Below are 16,386 nucleotides of genomic sequence, written 5' to 3' on the forward strand. Positions count from 1 at the left end.
AACGGTGAGACTGAGCAAAATTTGGCCTCATGAATTGTCTGAGTTATTCCATTCATTTAATTGTTTTCTCAATATAGCCCCTCTCTCTCTCTCTCTCTCTCTCTCTCTCTCACTCTTACTCTGAACACAGAGCCTTTGACTCAGTCTCAGTCTTCATCTCTAGCAGCTGTTAACTCACCCCATCCCATGCAGTGTGTGTTTACCCTTTGCTCTGATCACAATGATAGTCTGTTAGCCACAGATTAGCTGTCTCTTACTGATGTAACATTGACCAGGCATGGCATGTTGGGACAGTAGACATTAGAGACAACAGTTTTGCATAAAGTGATTTTTACTCAGGCAGGATCAGAACTAAAAACTGAAAGGGCTTCCTTGCTCCTTGGTGCCTGTAGTCTGGAAGTGAACTTGGCATGAATAACCCTGCTACATTTTTATGTCTGTAATTGAAGCCAGGAACTGAGTGTCCCACCTAAGTTCCAGAATTGCTTCTCTTGGTTCCTGTGAACAGCTCTTTGATGGTCATAGTCCCTAAACAAAGCTGAAAAATGCCTCCAAAACTGTTTAATCTTGCGTAATAACCACATGAAAGATTTTTAAATATTTTATAAACAGCAGTGTTCTAAGTGCAAATCCAGATTCTTTTTATTGCATGTGTTTTGTATTATTAATGTGTCTTGTAGTTTTGTGATGTGAAAACAGTCTATATGTATGTGGTTTTGTGTGTGTGTGTGTGTGTGTGTGTGTGTGTGTGTGTGTATGTGTGTGTTAACACAGGCTCGTCATGTCCTCACTCACTAGACTTTGCGCAGGACCTGGTATAGTCAAAGTGCCAGTGACGTCCTCACAAGCATTTGTGATTGACTGCCCTCCAGCCCTCCCCCTTCCTCTTTCTTTCTCTCTCTCTCTCTCTCTCTCTCCCTCTCTGTCTGTCTGTCTGTCTCTCTCTCTCTCTCTCTCTCTCTCTCTCTCTCTCCCTTTCTCTCTCTCTGTCTCTGTCTCTGTCTCTCTCACACATACACATAAACACACTTTATCTCTCCTCTCTCTCTCTCTCTCTTCCTGTCAGATGTTGGTTCAGTGGAAGGCCTGGCCTATCACAGAGCCTGGGACACACTATACTGGACTAGCTACACCACGTCCACCATCACCCGCCACACTGTGGACCAGAGCCGCTGGGGGGCATTTGACCGTGACACTGTGGTCACCATGTCTGGAGACGACCACCCAAGAGCCTTTGTCCTTGATGAATGTCAGAAGTCAGTTCTTTTCTCTGCCCACAGTTCTACACTTTCAGTGAATTAAAGACCATTTAATATGTTAATGTTAAGTCGATATATTAAAAAATTAAACCAATCACAAACATGACAAATTATAATATGCCATTTTATCCTTCTTCTGTTTTACTCAGTCTGATGTTCTGGACTAACTGGAACGAGCAGTCTCCCAGTATCATGCGTGCCACACTGTCTGGTTCCAACGTGTTGCGGATCATCGGCAGTGACATCCGGACACCCAACGGTCTGGCCATAGATCATCGTGCAGAGAAACTTTATTTCTCTGATGCCACTCTGGACAAGATTGAACGATGTGAATACGATGGCAGCCGCCGCTATGTGAGTCACATCATTACTGACGTATCTTAGATCAACATGCATGCGCGCTCACACACACACACACACACACACACACACACACACTCTTTTACCTCTTGCAAATAGAGATGGGTTGCTACAGTATTTACAATTACCGACAGTCACTTACAGAGAGGATACAAAGGCAGACGCACACACACACACATTGAAACACTATTTGTAAGTACAACAGTCAGTGGTAGTTGCATCCACATACAGATACAGATATCAACACTATGGGGTATAGTTTGGAAAGCAAAAAATCACAGGTTGATCAATCCAATCCAAATCCATTAGCCCTAATTTTTTTTTTTTTCTTGTTTTTGTATCATTAGTCCACGCACAATTTTTCTGAGCAGATACTGTACCTAATTCACTTGTGTGATGTTTGTCTCCCCCTGTAGGTGGTGTTAAAGAATGAACCCGTGCACCCTTTTGGATTGGCTGTTTATGGTGACTATATTTTCTGGACCGACTGGGTGCGCAGAGCTGTCCTCAGAGCCGACAAATATTTCGGCGTAGTCATGAAGGTTCTGCGGGCCGACATACCTCAACAGCCGATGGGCATCGTTGCCGTCGCTAACGACACAAACAGCTGTAAGCTTCTGCTTGAATGCAATTCCGTATGTGTGTGTTTGTGTTTGTGTGTGTGTGTGTGTGTGTGTGTGTGTATGTCTGTGCCTCTGTGAGTGATTCATTACATTTCTCATTGCTCGACTTCCTGGCTTAAGAGTTTGCACAGGTAATGATGTGCTGAGAGTAATTTGAGAGGGTGACAGATCTGAGAAGAATTTGATGTGTGTGAGGAACTGGGCCTCCTCACACACAACGTCCTTTATGTCTTCAGTTCAGCTCACCAGTCTCGTCTGTACCACTGTCTGTTCTCATCTGAGCCCTTCAAACTGAGAAAGTTACTCCCCGAGTTTTCCCATTGTTCCAAGTCGGTTCCTTCAGTCTCCTCAACCTTATATGCTTTTGTTCTGGTCTGTCCCTGGCAATCCTCCCATTCCTTATCATTCCACCCTATGCATCCCTTCCTCTGTATGCTGTATATATTTTTCTTGGAGGTATTGAATTTAATCTTCTGTAAGAGGGTGTGTTTGATGATGAAAAATAAATGATTTTTCCTCCCTTCCTGCTCTACAGCGGTTCTGTCCCCGATGAAGGGACTTTAGAGATAAATCTCCACTCTCTCTCTCTGTCTCCTCTTATGTTTCCTTCTCATGTCTTCCTCCTGAAGTTAGTCTGCAGACACTGGAGCCAATCCCATTTGGGTTGTGTCAGTTTCCGTTAGAAGCAAGCTGATGGAGTGCTCTTTTACAGTCTCAATGGTGGCTGTGTCTGTGTCTGAACCAGAGAGAACAAAAGGAAAAGAAAGAAGAGTTTTAGAATTTGTGTTATTCATGGTCATATACCAAATGAAAATATAATGTGTGTGTACGTGTGTGTGTGCGTGTGTGTGTGTGTAGGTGAATTCTCACCCTGTAGAGTAAATAACGGAGGCTGCCAGGATTTATGTCTGCTCTCCTCAGAGGGCAAGGTCAACTGCAGTTGCCGTGATGACCGAAAACTACTGGATGACAACACATGCATTGGTAAGAGGGCGGTTTGAAGCATTTGAGCTGAGACTTAAGCTAAGTGTGTCATAACGCACATTATTTTCAGCTTATTTTAATATAAGCTTATTCTAATACATCTTTATCGTTTTAATACAACTGTATAAAAATTCTCAGTAGGCGTAAGAATGACATACTCTGTGTGATGGAAACGGTTTAATGTAAATCGGGCCTTTTGATATTCAGCAGCGAACACCACGTGTAACAGCATTGATGACTTTGAGTGTGGAAACGGAGACTGTATTAACTACACACTGACATGTGACGGCAGAGCCCACTGCAAAGATAAATCTGATGAGAAACAGTCCTACTGCGGTGAGTGACTGTAACTGTGTGTGTGTGTGTGTGTGTGTGTGTGTGTGTGTGTGTGTGTGTGTTTGCATGTGATTGCTTATGTCTTTTTCTGGGTATGGTTATTAAACTGTCATTGCTCCCTTAGCCAACCGTGTGTGTAAGAAGGGCTACAGACGTTGTGTTAATGGTCGCTGTGTTAATCTGAGCTCCTGGTGTAACGGACTCGACGACTGTGGGGACAACTCAGACGAGCTCTTCTGTAACGGTATTTAACACACCCTCTATATGTTTGGAAATTCTTTGATAAAGCGCTGGAGTATGCACACACACGGTTCACTGAATTAGTCTGGGATTCTTCAGAGACAGTCCCTCCACGGCTCACCCTGTGTGAGGTCATCTCCTCTCAATAAATAAATCATTAAAAATAAGTTAAGCATTAGGTTGTGTTTATGCAGTAGTAAAGGAGGGGAGATGTTCTATTTCTCTCATAAAGAGGATATTAAAAAGTTTTTTTTACCTTAATCATACTCTGTGTGTGTGTGTGTGTGTGTGTGTGTGTGTGTGTGTGTGTCTGTCTGTTTTCTTTCTTTCCCTCAGCCACTCTGTGTACGGTGGAGCAGTTCCAGTGCAGAGATGGACGCTGCATCTCTAACTCCAGTCGCTGTAATCAAGTCTTGGACTGCGATGACGCCAGTGATGAGATGAACTGCTGTAAGAAATGAAAATTAAATTAGATTGAAACCATTTTACACAACACACATCAGAACACATTTTATTCCCGTGAGTCAGTTACACTTATGTCAAACCCTTGTTTTAAACTAGCAGCAAAATTAGAACCTGTAGAGTACATTCATGTACATGTTGTGAAGATAATACAAAGAGGACAAAAACCAAAAACAGGAGTTTACATCCAGGTTGCTGTAACTATTCCAGGTTCTTCTCAGTTTTTTCTTATGTCTTCTCTCCCTCTCAGCTGCTACGGACTGTTCCAGTTACTTCCGTCTCGGGGTGAAGGGGGTGACCTATCAGAAGTGTGAGTTCACTACTCTCTGTTATGCCCCCTCATGGCTGTGTGACGGGGCCAACGACTGTGGAGACTTCTCTGACGAGAGAAACTGCCCAGGTAGCCTGTACAAGCACAGCTTTTCACACACACACACAAACACACACACACACACACACAAACACACACACACACACAAACACACACACACACACACACACACACACACACACACACACACACACAAATACCCTGACATTTTTAAAATGACTTCAGAGACATGGCTGGTACCAGCAAATATCTGGTGTCTACAGAGAAATGTACACTATTAGTCACATTTCAGGGACTTAAAGATTTTGAAGAAAGATCCTAAAAGAAATAACGTGGTGATGATAATTAGTATTGAAATACTTGCTGAGGCATGACCGTTGTTTCCTCAGCTGCACTCATTTTCTTCCTCCCTCCCCACAGAAAAGAGGAAATTGAAGTGTCCGTCCAATTTCTTCGCCTGTCCAAGTGGACGCTGTATCCCCAAAAGCTGGACCTGTGATAAAGAGAATGACTGTGAGAATGGAGCCGATGAAGCACACTGTGGTGAGTTTCCTTCACTTACACACACACACACACACACACACACACACACACACACACTTTTAATGTGGTTTGGCTCTATTTCTGACTGCCCTGGCCTGTGTTGACAGATAAGTTCTGCACAGCGGCTCAGTTTGAGTGTGGGAACCATCGCTGTATCTCCAGCCGCTGGGTGTGTGACGGAGCCGACGACTGCGGTGATGGAACTGATGAGGACAACAGCAGATGCAGTGAGTTCTCTTCCCTGTTCCCTTAACGTCTGATCCTGGAACTGCGTCCATGTCATGTCCATAATATGAACATGTATAACTTCAATGAAATATGTTTAACATGTTGACAACCAGTACAACTTGAAATCAAGCACCAAGAAACCTTGGCAAGTTTTTCTACCACCTGTTCCCAGTTCTCTAATTTTCCTCCTATTTTGGGCTTTCTCCTTCTTCCAAACTTCCAGAGAATAAGACCTGCAGTGCCGATGCCTTCCACTGCCCAGGATCACACAAGTGTGTGCCCCAGCACTGGGTGTGCGACGGGGACAAAGACTGTCCGGATGGAGCTGACGAAAGCGTCAAGGCTGGCTGCAGTGAGTAGCATTTTATCAGTTTTCCTGAGGATGATAAATAACATCATTTCATCTGAAGGAGCTGAATTGAAATATACGCGAGTGTGTGAATGCATGAATATGTTAATGAACGGGTTTGTTGATTTGAATTACCGTGATGTCATTCTGTCGTAGCTTTCAACAACACGTGCGAGGCCAACGAGTTTATGTGTCAGAACAGACAGTGTATCCCCAAACACTTTGTGTGCGACCATGACAACGACTGTGGCGACGGGTCAGACGAGTCCATTGAGTGCGGTGAGTGTGTGTGACCTCCGCTTTTTCGATATAATATTAACAAAGAAGATTCTACCCTGTAATTGTGTTCATTAGTACCCTTAAATAATCACGTCTAAGTGGTGCTTAGCCGGATTTCGGCAGTATCCATGTATTAAATTGAACTGTTTTGAATAAATGACTCATCAAGTCCTTGGTTTTCTAAATCAGGTGTGTTATTGCTAGAATAACATGTGCATTTTACTGTGTTCCCAAGAGTAGGCGTGGAAAGCACACTGCAGTGTAGTTTCCAACAGCCGCATTTATGAGGTTGTAGTTTTGAGATGTGATTTGGTAAATTGGTAACGAAGCTGTAACCTGACGTGCTTTATCGTCCCACACAGATTATCCCACCTGCAAGCCTAACGAGTTCCGCTGTGCCAACGGACGATGTCTCATTCAGAGCTCCTGGGAGTGTGATGGAGAGTTTGACTGCCATGACCAATCAGACGAAGCCCCCAAAAACCCTCGCTGCAATGGCCCAGGTGAGAGGGCAACTTAAATGTATCTAAACTGCTAGTGTAGCGTAGCGTTGCTGACTGGCCACTTGAAGACTTTATATATGTGTAGACAAGAGCACTTGCATAGAAAGGCACCCATACATTTACATTTATTCATTGAACAGACTCTTTTATCCAGAGTGACTTTCAAGACAAACAGAAAACAGAAACCATTAAGGAATTGTCTGTTGCATAAGTGCCACTGCTGATAAATTGAAACTTGCTGTAAATGATCTGTCCACCCCTGCTGTTTATCAAGGCCACAACCAGAAAGACTCTGGTTTGAAAGATATGTTTTTTTTCCTCTTCCTCTGTCCATCTTTGTGATAAAACAGAGAAGAAGTGCAATGAAACGGCGTACGCGTGCGGAAACGGGAAATGCATTAACGAGACTCTGCTGTGCGACCGGAAGGACGACTGCGGCGATGGCACAGATGAGCTAAACTGTTTCATCAACGAGTGTTTGAACAACAAGATCAGCGGCTGCTCCCAGCTCTGTGAGGATATGAAGGTTGGCTTTAAGGTAAGAGCCAAGTCAAACTTTACATCTGAATCTCAGCTTTCAGATGACAGCTGATAAACTTCAACTGTCTTGGCTTAAAGAAGAGAGAGAGCTCTCAGAGATTCTCCGGTTTCAGATCAACTCATCAAGTCAAAGCTGGACGTAATGTAAACTTGCTAAATTAGCTTTTGTTAATTAAAATAAGTACACACCCAAGTTCAAATTTTCATTGAGTTTTGAATGGCGGTGAAAGTTGTCCAGTATTTTAGACTGGGGACTTAAATCTGTTTTATGTAAACTAGTCATACCATTAAAGGTTTCTTTAAGCTGTCATGAAGGAATTTTGTGGCGGTAACTTATTTATGCAACTTTGCCCCCAGCTTTACCTGTGTTGTTTATGTGACTTTGCCACCGGCTTTACCTGTGTTGTTTATGTGACTTTGCCACCGGCTTTACCTGTGTTGTTTATGTGACTTTGCCACTGGCTTTACTTGTGTTGTTTATGTGACTTTGCCACCAGCTTTACCTGTGTTGTTTATGTGACTTTGCCACCAGCTTTACCTCTGTTGTTTATGTAACTTTGCCACCAGCTTTACCTGTGTTGTTTATGTGACTTTGCCACCAGCTTTACTTGTGTTGTTTATGTGACTTTGCCACCAGCTTTACCTGTGTTGTTTATGTGACTTTGCCACCGGCTTTACCTGTGTTGTTTATGTGACTTTGCCACCAGCTTTACCTGTGTTGTTTATGTGACTTTGCCACCAGCTTTACCTGTGTTGTTTATGTGACTTTGCCACCAGCTTTACCTGTGTTGTTTATGTAACTTTGCCACCAGCTTTACCTGTGTTGTTTATGTGACTTTGTCACCAGCTTTACCTGTGTTGTTTATGTGACTTTGTCACCAGCTTTACCTGTGTTGTCCTTTGCTCCCCTGCAGTGTAGGTGTCACCCTGGCTTCAGACTGAAGGATGATGGGAAAACATGTGTGGATATAGACGAGTGCACCAGCACCTACCCCTGTACCCAGCGCTGCATTAACACTCATGGCAGTTTCCACTGTCTGTGTGTGGACGGCTTTGTCCTCAGTCCTCAGGAACCCACCATCTGCAAGTCCATCTCTGGTAAGAGACACAGACTGTTTGTATGGTTTCTTGGGTTTTTGGCCAAGTTGTGTCATAGGTCATAGATCTGTGTGTGTCATAGGTCTGGTATGTGTAACTATGTGTGTGTCATAAAGTCTTGAGTTGATTGTACCTTCTTTTCTCTTTTTCTTTATGTCTCTTTCTCTTTTTTTCTCTTTCCACTCAGAGGAGGAACCTTTCCTCATTTTTGCTAACCGTTACTACCTGAGGAAGCTCAACCTAGATGGCTCCAACTACACTCTGTTAAAACAGGTGGGTGTTTGGGAAAAGTTTATGCTTAAATGATTACACCAAAGTCATTTGAAGTGACGCTCAAGCCATTCTTCAATGTGGTTCAGTCTGCTGATTTGATTTTAAGCCGTCTCTGCACAGAAATGGAAATTTCTCTTCTTTGTATGTCTGTTGGGCAGGGCCTGAACAACGCAGTAGCCCTAGACTTCGACTACAGACAGCAGATGATCTATTGGACAGATGTGACAACACAAGGCAGTATGATCAGACGCATGCACATCAACGGCAGCAATGTTCAGGTAACCTGTACTAGGCCCTGTACTCCTTCTACAGTTTACAACTGCCCATACCATCGTTCACCATCAACCTCACTGCACAACCAAGCTTCAACACTATCTCAGCACAATCTGAATCACAACACACCACAAATTCACCACAGCATCAGCCTTTTCACCTTATTTGAAGCCCCCCTTGTAGGTTAATGAAATCTCTATACCAACTATAGTCTCTCTCTGAAAACTTTCATCCCTAACGCCTTCATTGGTTCCCTGGCAGGTCCTTCACCGGACGTCCCTCAGTAACCCAGATGGTCTGGCTGTGGATTGGGTGGGAGGGAACCTGTACTGGTGCGATAAGGGGCGGGACACGATTGAGGTGTCCAAACTGAATGGAGCTTATCGCACAGTACTGGTGAACACTGGCCTCAGAGAACCCAGGGCAGTGGCCGTGGATGTACGCAACGGGTAAACAGGGCTCATCCTTTCTTCCTCTGTGTGGCTTTGATGCCTTCATACATTACGTTACTGTGAGACTCTTTCTCTCCTTAGAACCCTCATAACCACTGTATTTTTGTGTTTTGACCCTCACAGGTACCTGTACTGGACAGACTGGGGTGATAATCCCCATATAGGTCGCATTGGGATGGATGGCACCAACAGAAGTGTGATTGTGGACGACAAGATAACCTGGCCCAACGGACTTACGCTGGACTTCATTAACGACCGTATCTACTGGGCTGACGCCAGAGAGGACTACATAGAGTTTGCCAGTCTAGACGGATCCAATAGACACACAGGTACAAGGGGCAAGCACAGTCCTTCACAGACACACATACAGAACAGCAACGGATCAGTAACGAAGACTGTTTGTCTGAAATATATTTTAAAATCAGTTTGTGACTGGATTGTTTGGATTATGTTTGTGTTTGTGTCGATGCAGTTCTAAATCAGGACATTCCACACATATTTGCAATGACTCTGTTTGAGGAGTATATCTACTGGACGGACTGGGAGACCAAGTCCATTAACAGAGCTCACAAGACACTGGGCATCAACAAGACAATGCTGATCAGCACTCTACACAGACCTATGGACATTCATATTTATCATCCATACAGACAACCTGAGGGTGAGAATTCACACACCACACACACACAAACACACACACACACACACACACACACACACACACACACACACAACTTGTGATATGAACAAAGCACATTCAATGTTTGTTTTAGGTGGTTTATACTTACTGAACAAATCTGTTTGTTATACCCAGTTCCTAACCACCCGTGTCAGACGGATAACGGAGGCTGCAGTAATCTCTGTCTGCTCTCTCCTGGCGGTGGTTACAAGTGTGCCTGCCCCACCAACTTCTACCTGGCCGCCAACGGACGCCAGTGCTTGTCCAACTGCACCGCCAGCCAGGTCAGCAGTTCTGTCCAGTAATGTATGGGAGTGCATGGTATGGGTTTTTCACAGCATATGTTTCATGGGTAGAGAGACATGTTGTTGTTTAAAGCAGCTTACAAAAGTGCACAGAGAATATCTTAAATCAGCATGTCTCAGTACACAAATGTAGTGCCAAGAACCACCTCCACAACCTTACACACTTTTAGAGCTTTAATTAGTCAGTAATTTAATTCTCTCTTCAGACAAGTGCAGGGGGATAACCACATCAGTGCTACCACCACATTATAAAAAAAGTAGCTATTCCGTATAGTGCGAGTTGACCGATCAGTTAAACCAAAAAATGAGAAACTGGCAAATTAACCAAACAGCCTTTTAAACTGAATGATCTTTCATGGAGTGTGTTAGGCTCTTTACTTCTGCAGTGTCGCGTGATAGTATTCCCTGAGTTATACTGTACAGATATATCTTACTATATACATTACCATGGTAAATGCATTAAAAGACTCTCTCTCCCTCCCTCTCTCTCTCTCTCTGTCTCTCTCTCTGTCTCTCCTTTAGTTTGTGTGTAAGAATGACAAATGTATTCCGTTCTGGTGGAAGTGTGACACAGAGGACGACTGTGGGGACAGGTCTGATGAACCTGCTGACTGTCGTAAGTGAAGGAGGGAGTGAGCACAGACTGAGAGCATCACAGATTTTATTGTTTTATTATTTTATTGTGTTATCCCTGGACCAGAAACAAATGAAAGCTTTGAATCGTTTATCAACAGTTAAAACAGAGTGGGAGTAAGGATGTGTGTGTAGATGCAGAGTTTGTGTATTGATGTGTGTGAGTAAGGATGTGTGTGTAGATGTAGAGTTTGTGTATTGATGTGTGTGAGTAAGGATGTGTGTGCAGATGTAGAGTTTGTGTATTGATGTGTGTGAATAAGGATGTGTGTGTAGATGTAGAGTTTGTGTATTGATGTGTGTGAGTAAGGATGTGTGTGTAGATGCAGAGTTTGTGTATTGATGTGTGTGAGTAAGGATGTGTGTGTAGATGTAGAGTTTGTGTATTGATGTGTGTGAGTAAGGATGTGTGTGTAGATGTAGAGTTTGTGTATTGATGTGTGTGTTCTCTGTCTAGCTGAGTTTAAATGCAGACCCGGTCAGTTCCAGTGTGGTACTGGCATCTGTACCAACCCAGCGTACATCTGTGATGGAGACAACGACTGCCAAGACAACTCAGACGAGGCCAACTGTGGTATGGATATATTCTTTCTCTCTCTCTCTCTCTCTCTCTCTCTCTCTCTCTCTCTTTGTTTGCTTGTGTGTGTGTGTGTGTAAATATATGTTTGTATACAGAAGAACTCTGCTTGACGTTGTGTTTTCTTTTCCAGACATCCATGTTTGCTTGCCCAGTCAGTTTAAGTGCACAAACCCCAGCCGCTGTATACCCGGAATCTTCCGCTGTAACGGCCAGGACAACTGTGCAGGGGGGGAGGACGAGAAAGACTGCCGTGAGTATACTACTCCCCTCAGCAGCTCTTCACTCAATGCACTCAAATACTACAGTCAGCAGCACAGAACAGTACAATACAGTCTAAACAAAGACTGCCGTGAGTATACTACTCCCCTCAGCAGCTCTTCACTCAATACACTCAAACACTACAGTCAACAGCACAGAACAGTACAATACAGTCTAAACAAAGACTGCCGTGAGTACACTGTTCCCTCAGCAGCTCTTCACTCAATACACTCAAATACTACAGTCAACAGCACAAAACAGTACAATACAGTCTAAACAAAGACTGCCGTGAGTATACTACTCCCCTCAGCAGCTCTTCACTCAGTACACTCAAACACTACAGTCAACAGCACAGAACAGTACAATACAGTCTAAACAAAGACTGCCGTGAGTATACTGTTCCCTCAGGAGCTGTTCACTCAATATACTCAAATACTATAGTCAACAGCACAGAACAGTACAATACAGTCTAAACAAAGACTGCCGTGAGTATACTGTTCCCTCAGGAGCTGTTCACTCAATACACTCAAATACTATAGTCAACAGCACAGAACAGTACAATACAGTCTGAACAAAGACTGCCGTGAGTATACTACTCCCCTCAGCAGCTCTTCACTCAATACACTCAAACACTACAGTCAACAGCACAGAACAGTACAATACAGTCTAAACAAAGACTGCCGTGAGTATACTACTCCCCTCAGCAGCTCTTCACTCAGTAGAGTCAAATACTACAGTCAACAGCACAGAACAGTACAATACAGTCTAAACAAAGACTGCCGTGAGTATACTACTCCCCTCAGCAGCTCTTCACTCAATACACTCAAACACTACAGTCAACAGCACAGAACAGTACAATACAGTCTAAACAAAGACTGCCGTGAGTACACTGTTCCCTCAGCAGCTCTTCACTCAATACACTCAAATACTACAGTCAACAGCACAGAACAGTACAATACAGTCCAAACAAAGACTGCCGTGAGTATACTACTCCCCTCAGCAGCTCTTCACTCAGTACACTCAAACACTACAGTCAACAGCACAGAACAGTACAATACAGTCTAAACAAAGACTGCCGTGAGTATACTGTTCCCTCAGGAGCTGTTCACTCAATATACTCAAATACTATAGTCAACAGCACAGAACAGTACAATACAGTCTAAACAAAGACTGCCGTGAGTATACTGTTCCCTCAGGAGCTGTTCACTCAATACACTCAAATACTATAGTATACTGTACAGTGTAGTACAGTACATTAGTACAATACAGTCTCAGGTTTAGAGCAGGTTTATCATATAGACACTACTCCTGAATAACTGTTTGGGTTTTTTTTGTTTGTTTTTGTTTTAAAATATGTTAACATTTAAAAGATTTTTATTTCTAAATTGGTTTACTAATAAATGATATATATCATACATCTAGAAGGAAGTATGGGGTATTGCTGGTTGTTGGTCTTGTGACCTGTTTATTTGTAACAGTTTTGTATTAACAGTTCTGTATTTGTGATGGGTGTGATGTGTTTTTCTCTGTGTAGCGGAGGTGACGTGTGCTCCTAACCAGTTCCAGTGTGCCATCACTAAACGCTGCATCCCACGTGTCTGGGTGTGTGACCGTGACAACGACTGCGTGGACGGCTCCGATGAACCTGCCAACTGCAGTAAGACACTGACTCTCCCCCTTTATGTATTAGTCCTATCAGACTCACCTCTAACCACTCAACCACACACATTACAGCAGCACTCTACGCACTGACCTGCTCAGTGTCCTCTACTACAACCAACTGTCACTCTTTCTCTGGTACTTCTCCCTGCTTCTGCTCTCCTCTGTAATCTTTGGCTTTCTCCCTCTCTCTCTCTCTCTCTCTCTCTCTTAATAGTGAAGATGACACAAGAATATCCCCAAATGAGTCTGAACTTAACAGTTACACTAAATGACACCAGGTGGACATTACTAAATGCTGAGAATGTACTTATTTTTGGTAGCAGAGATGTTTCTCTGAGGTGTTTCTCTGTCTGTCTGTCTGTCTGTCTGTCTGTCTGTCTGGCTGTCTGTCTCTCTCGGTGGTGCAGCTCAGATGACGTGTGGGGTGGATGAGTTCCGCTGTAAGGACTCAGGACGCTGTATCCCGGCGAGATGGAAGTGCGACGGGGAGGACGACTGTGGAGACTCTTCAGATGAACCCAAGGAGGAGTGCGGTGAGTGACTTGAGACGGAATCCAAATGCAGGCGTCCTGGACTTTAGAGAGACGTTTATTAGGTGGCGTAAAAAGCAGAAATGTCCCAGCATCCAGTACAGAAACTCGCATCTCACAACACTTTCAGGGTATTCTTATTTCTATGTCGGCCCCTGCGGAATGTTTCGTTTTTTTCTTTTTCTTTTTTTTTCACTAAATGAAACGTTTATGGTGTTCAGCTCCCAAAACATTTGAACCTTGTCAGAACTGCACTGTCACTTCAGTCGCATTCATTTCAGTCACGCGCAGTGAAGCAGGACTGTATACTCTGTGTCCCTCCCACCAGACGAGCGGACGTGTGAACCGTATCAGTTCCGCTGCAAGAACAACCGCTGCGTACCGGGCCGTTGGCAGTGTGACTACGACAACGACTGTGGAGACAACTCTGACGAGGACAAGTGTGGTAGGTACCCACAGATCAGTGGGGTCAGAGCCGCTCCATACGAACACACTATCTGTCCTCCTGACCGCTGCCTCTCTAACCTTCACCTGTTCATTCACTAGCCCCCCCACTCTTTAGCAGCTGCCATAGTTCTCAGAGCATCGTCCAATCAGTACAGCTGTCACGATACACTGCATGATTATCAGTAGTTCTACCTATTTACTCAGATATTTATTGTTTTGTCAGAGAAGCCAAAACTAGAATTTCAAAAAAAAAAAAAATCAGCATGCACTTGAAATGAATCCTCTTTTTCTAAATCATACACAAATATAAAAATGTAAACGTTGACAGTCTGTGTGTAGGCCCAGAAGACAGAGAACACATCACCTTGTTTTAATACATGTGGTCTGTTTAGTTATGATTTTATTTATGTTTGGTTGATATCATTTTCATTTTTTGAAGTTTTTGTTTTAGTTATGCCTTCATTTTAAGTGTGTTTTCTTATCATGTAACACTATTGCAAATGCTGAGTACAATTATTATTTTGTGTTAGGACTTACTTGTTATAAATGATAATTACCAGTTATGTTTACGATGTAATTGGCTTTATTAATAATTTAAACACACTATAAATGAAAGTGCTATGCTTTCTTTTCGTTTTCCTCACTTTTTTTGGTGGCCATTGATACATCTCACTCCATCTTATTTTTATTGCTCATTTCACACTGGCCTGTTGACGTGAGGTAGAGGTAGGTACTCATCTTTACAGTGACAACTCCCATCCTCTAGAGGGCACTCTAGGGTGAAAGCCTGGTTTCAGATCATTTGAGGAGGCTTGCATCTTCATTTTAAATAATATTGTTTATGACATGCATGGCAAGTCATACGCTGAGGCATATGTTAAAAACAATCCATAAGAGATTTTAATTGGCCTGGACCTAACTCCGTTCTGTGATATTGTTGCATTGCTATGAACCAAGCCTTCAGATCTTCTTCAGCTGTTGGCTTCCACCCAGAGTCACTATGCCCTTTCCTTTACCTACAGCCCGGTTCGTCCCACACTAAGCTCCCCCCAGCCTCCTTACCCCACCTATGCCGACGTTCACCCTCCAACTCTGTGTCCAAATCTCCAAGCCCCTTATTTCCCCTGATGCTGCTAGACCCAAACCCCATGCGTGTCTATGTGTCCCTTGTTTTGTTCAGTATGTTTTCTATTTGATCTAAGAATAGTTAAAATGTTGGTAATATTTCTTTTCGCCGGTCATTTGCAGTATTCTGACAACTGTTTATCTTTCTCCCTTCCTCATGTCTTATCTTTCTGCACTCCTCTGTCTTGTCTTTGCCCACTGCTCCTCTCTCTCCCTGGCACTCCTCTGTCTTTGCCCACTGCACCTCTCTCTCCCTGGCATCTCTCTGTCTTTGCCCACTGCTCCTCTCTCTCCCTGGCATTTCTCTGTCTTTGCCCACTCCTCCTCTCTCTCTCCCTGGCACTCCTCTGTCTTTGCCCATGGCTCCTCTCTCTCTCCCTGGCACTCCTCTGTCTTTGCCCACTGCTCCTCTCTTTCTCCCTGGCACTCCTCTGTCTTTGCCCACTGCTCCTCTCTCTCCCTGGCACTCCTCTGTCTTTGCCCACTGCTCCTCTCTCTCTCCCTGGCACTCCTCTGTCTTTGCCCACTGCTCCTCTCTTTCTCCCTGGCACTCCTCTGTCTTTGCCCACTCCTCCGCTCTCTCCCTGGCATCTCTCTGTCTTTGCCCTCTGCTCCTCTCTCTCCTTGGTGTCTCTCTCAGTTCCACGGCAGTGCTCTGAGAGTGAGTTTGCCTGTACTAACGGCCGCTGCATCGCTGGGCGTTGGAAGTGTGACGGTGACCATGACTGTGCCGACGGGTCAGATGAGGTAAACCTCACCGCTCCCAAAATACACACACACACATACACACACACACTGACACTCACACTCAAACCACTCCTGTCTTGTTTCACACTTAACAGATTTAATTTTCACCTGTCTGATATGATCTGACCAAGAGTACCATGGTCACTGAAGAAGGACACACCCTCTCACACACACACACACACACACACACACACACACACACACACACACACACACACACATTTTCTCTTTGACAGTCAGGGACAGTTTCACATTCATACCTTCAGTTCTGCAAGATGACTCCAATG

The 16,386-nt window shown here is 43.9% G+C and overlaps 1 protein-coding gene across 1 annotated transcript in view; it reads left to right on the forward strand.

The window, feature by feature from the left end:
• The window catches only part of lrp1aa (low density lipoprotein receptor-related protein 1Aa), a 112,545-nt gene that overhangs the window by 82,926 nt on the left and 13,233 nt on the right, over positions 1 to 16,386 (forward strand). Inside the window, exons 42-69 of the mRNA XM_030778709.1 lie at positions 1,067 to 1,256; positions 1,409 to 1,613; positions 2,036 to 2,228; positions 3,101 to 3,226; positions 3,434 to 3,562; positions 3,687 to 3,806; positions 4,139 to 4,252; positions 4,515 to 4,671; positions 5,023 to 5,138; positions 5,246 to 5,365; positions 5,590 to 5,718; positions 5,872 to 5,994; positions 6,357 to 6,497; positions 6,848 to 7,035; positions 7,952 to 8,135; positions 8,323 to 8,408; positions 8,567 to 8,686; positions 8,943 to 9,130; positions 9,257 to 9,462; positions 9,606 to 9,794; positions 9,948 to 10,096; positions 10,640 to 10,733; positions 11,208 to 11,324; positions 11,461 to 11,580; positions 13,123 to 13,245; positions 13,658 to 13,783; positions 14,109 to 14,225; positions 15,993 to 16,099. Of these exons, the coding sequence (XP_030634569.1) occupies positions 1,067 to 1,256; positions 1,409 to 1,613; positions 2,036 to 2,228; positions 3,101 to 3,226; positions 3,434 to 3,562; positions 3,687 to 3,806; positions 4,139 to 4,252; positions 4,515 to 4,671; positions 5,023 to 5,138; positions 5,246 to 5,365; positions 5,590 to 5,718; positions 5,872 to 5,994; positions 6,357 to 6,497; positions 6,848 to 7,035; positions 7,952 to 8,135; positions 8,323 to 8,408; positions 8,567 to 8,686; positions 8,943 to 9,130; positions 9,257 to 9,462; positions 9,606 to 9,794; positions 9,948 to 10,096; positions 10,640 to 10,733; positions 11,208 to 11,324; positions 11,461 to 11,580; positions 13,123 to 13,245; positions 13,658 to 13,783; positions 14,109 to 14,225; positions 15,993 to 16,099 (3,977 nt within the window). The remainder of the gene's footprint in view (positions 1 to 1,066; positions 1,257 to 1,408; positions 1,614 to 2,035; positions 2,229 to 3,100; positions 3,227 to 3,433; positions 3,563 to 3,686; positions 3,807 to 4,138; positions 4,253 to 4,514; positions 4,672 to 5,022; positions 5,139 to 5,245; positions 5,366 to 5,589; positions 5,719 to 5,871; positions 5,995 to 6,356; positions 6,498 to 6,847; positions 7,036 to 7,951; positions 8,136 to 8,322; positions 8,409 to 8,566; positions 8,687 to 8,942; positions 9,131 to 9,256; positions 9,463 to 9,605; positions 9,795 to 9,947; positions 10,097 to 10,639; positions 10,734 to 11,207; positions 11,325 to 11,460; positions 11,581 to 13,122; positions 13,246 to 13,657; positions 13,784 to 14,108; positions 14,226 to 15,992; positions 16,100 to 16,386) is intronic.

Source organism: Chanos chanos, chromosome 6 (genome assembly GCF_902362185.1).
Source record: "Chanos chanos chromosome 6, fChaCha1.1, whole genome shotgun sequence".
NCBI lineage: Eukaryota > Metazoa > Chordata > Actinopteri > Gonorynchiformes > Chanidae > Chanos > Chanos chanos.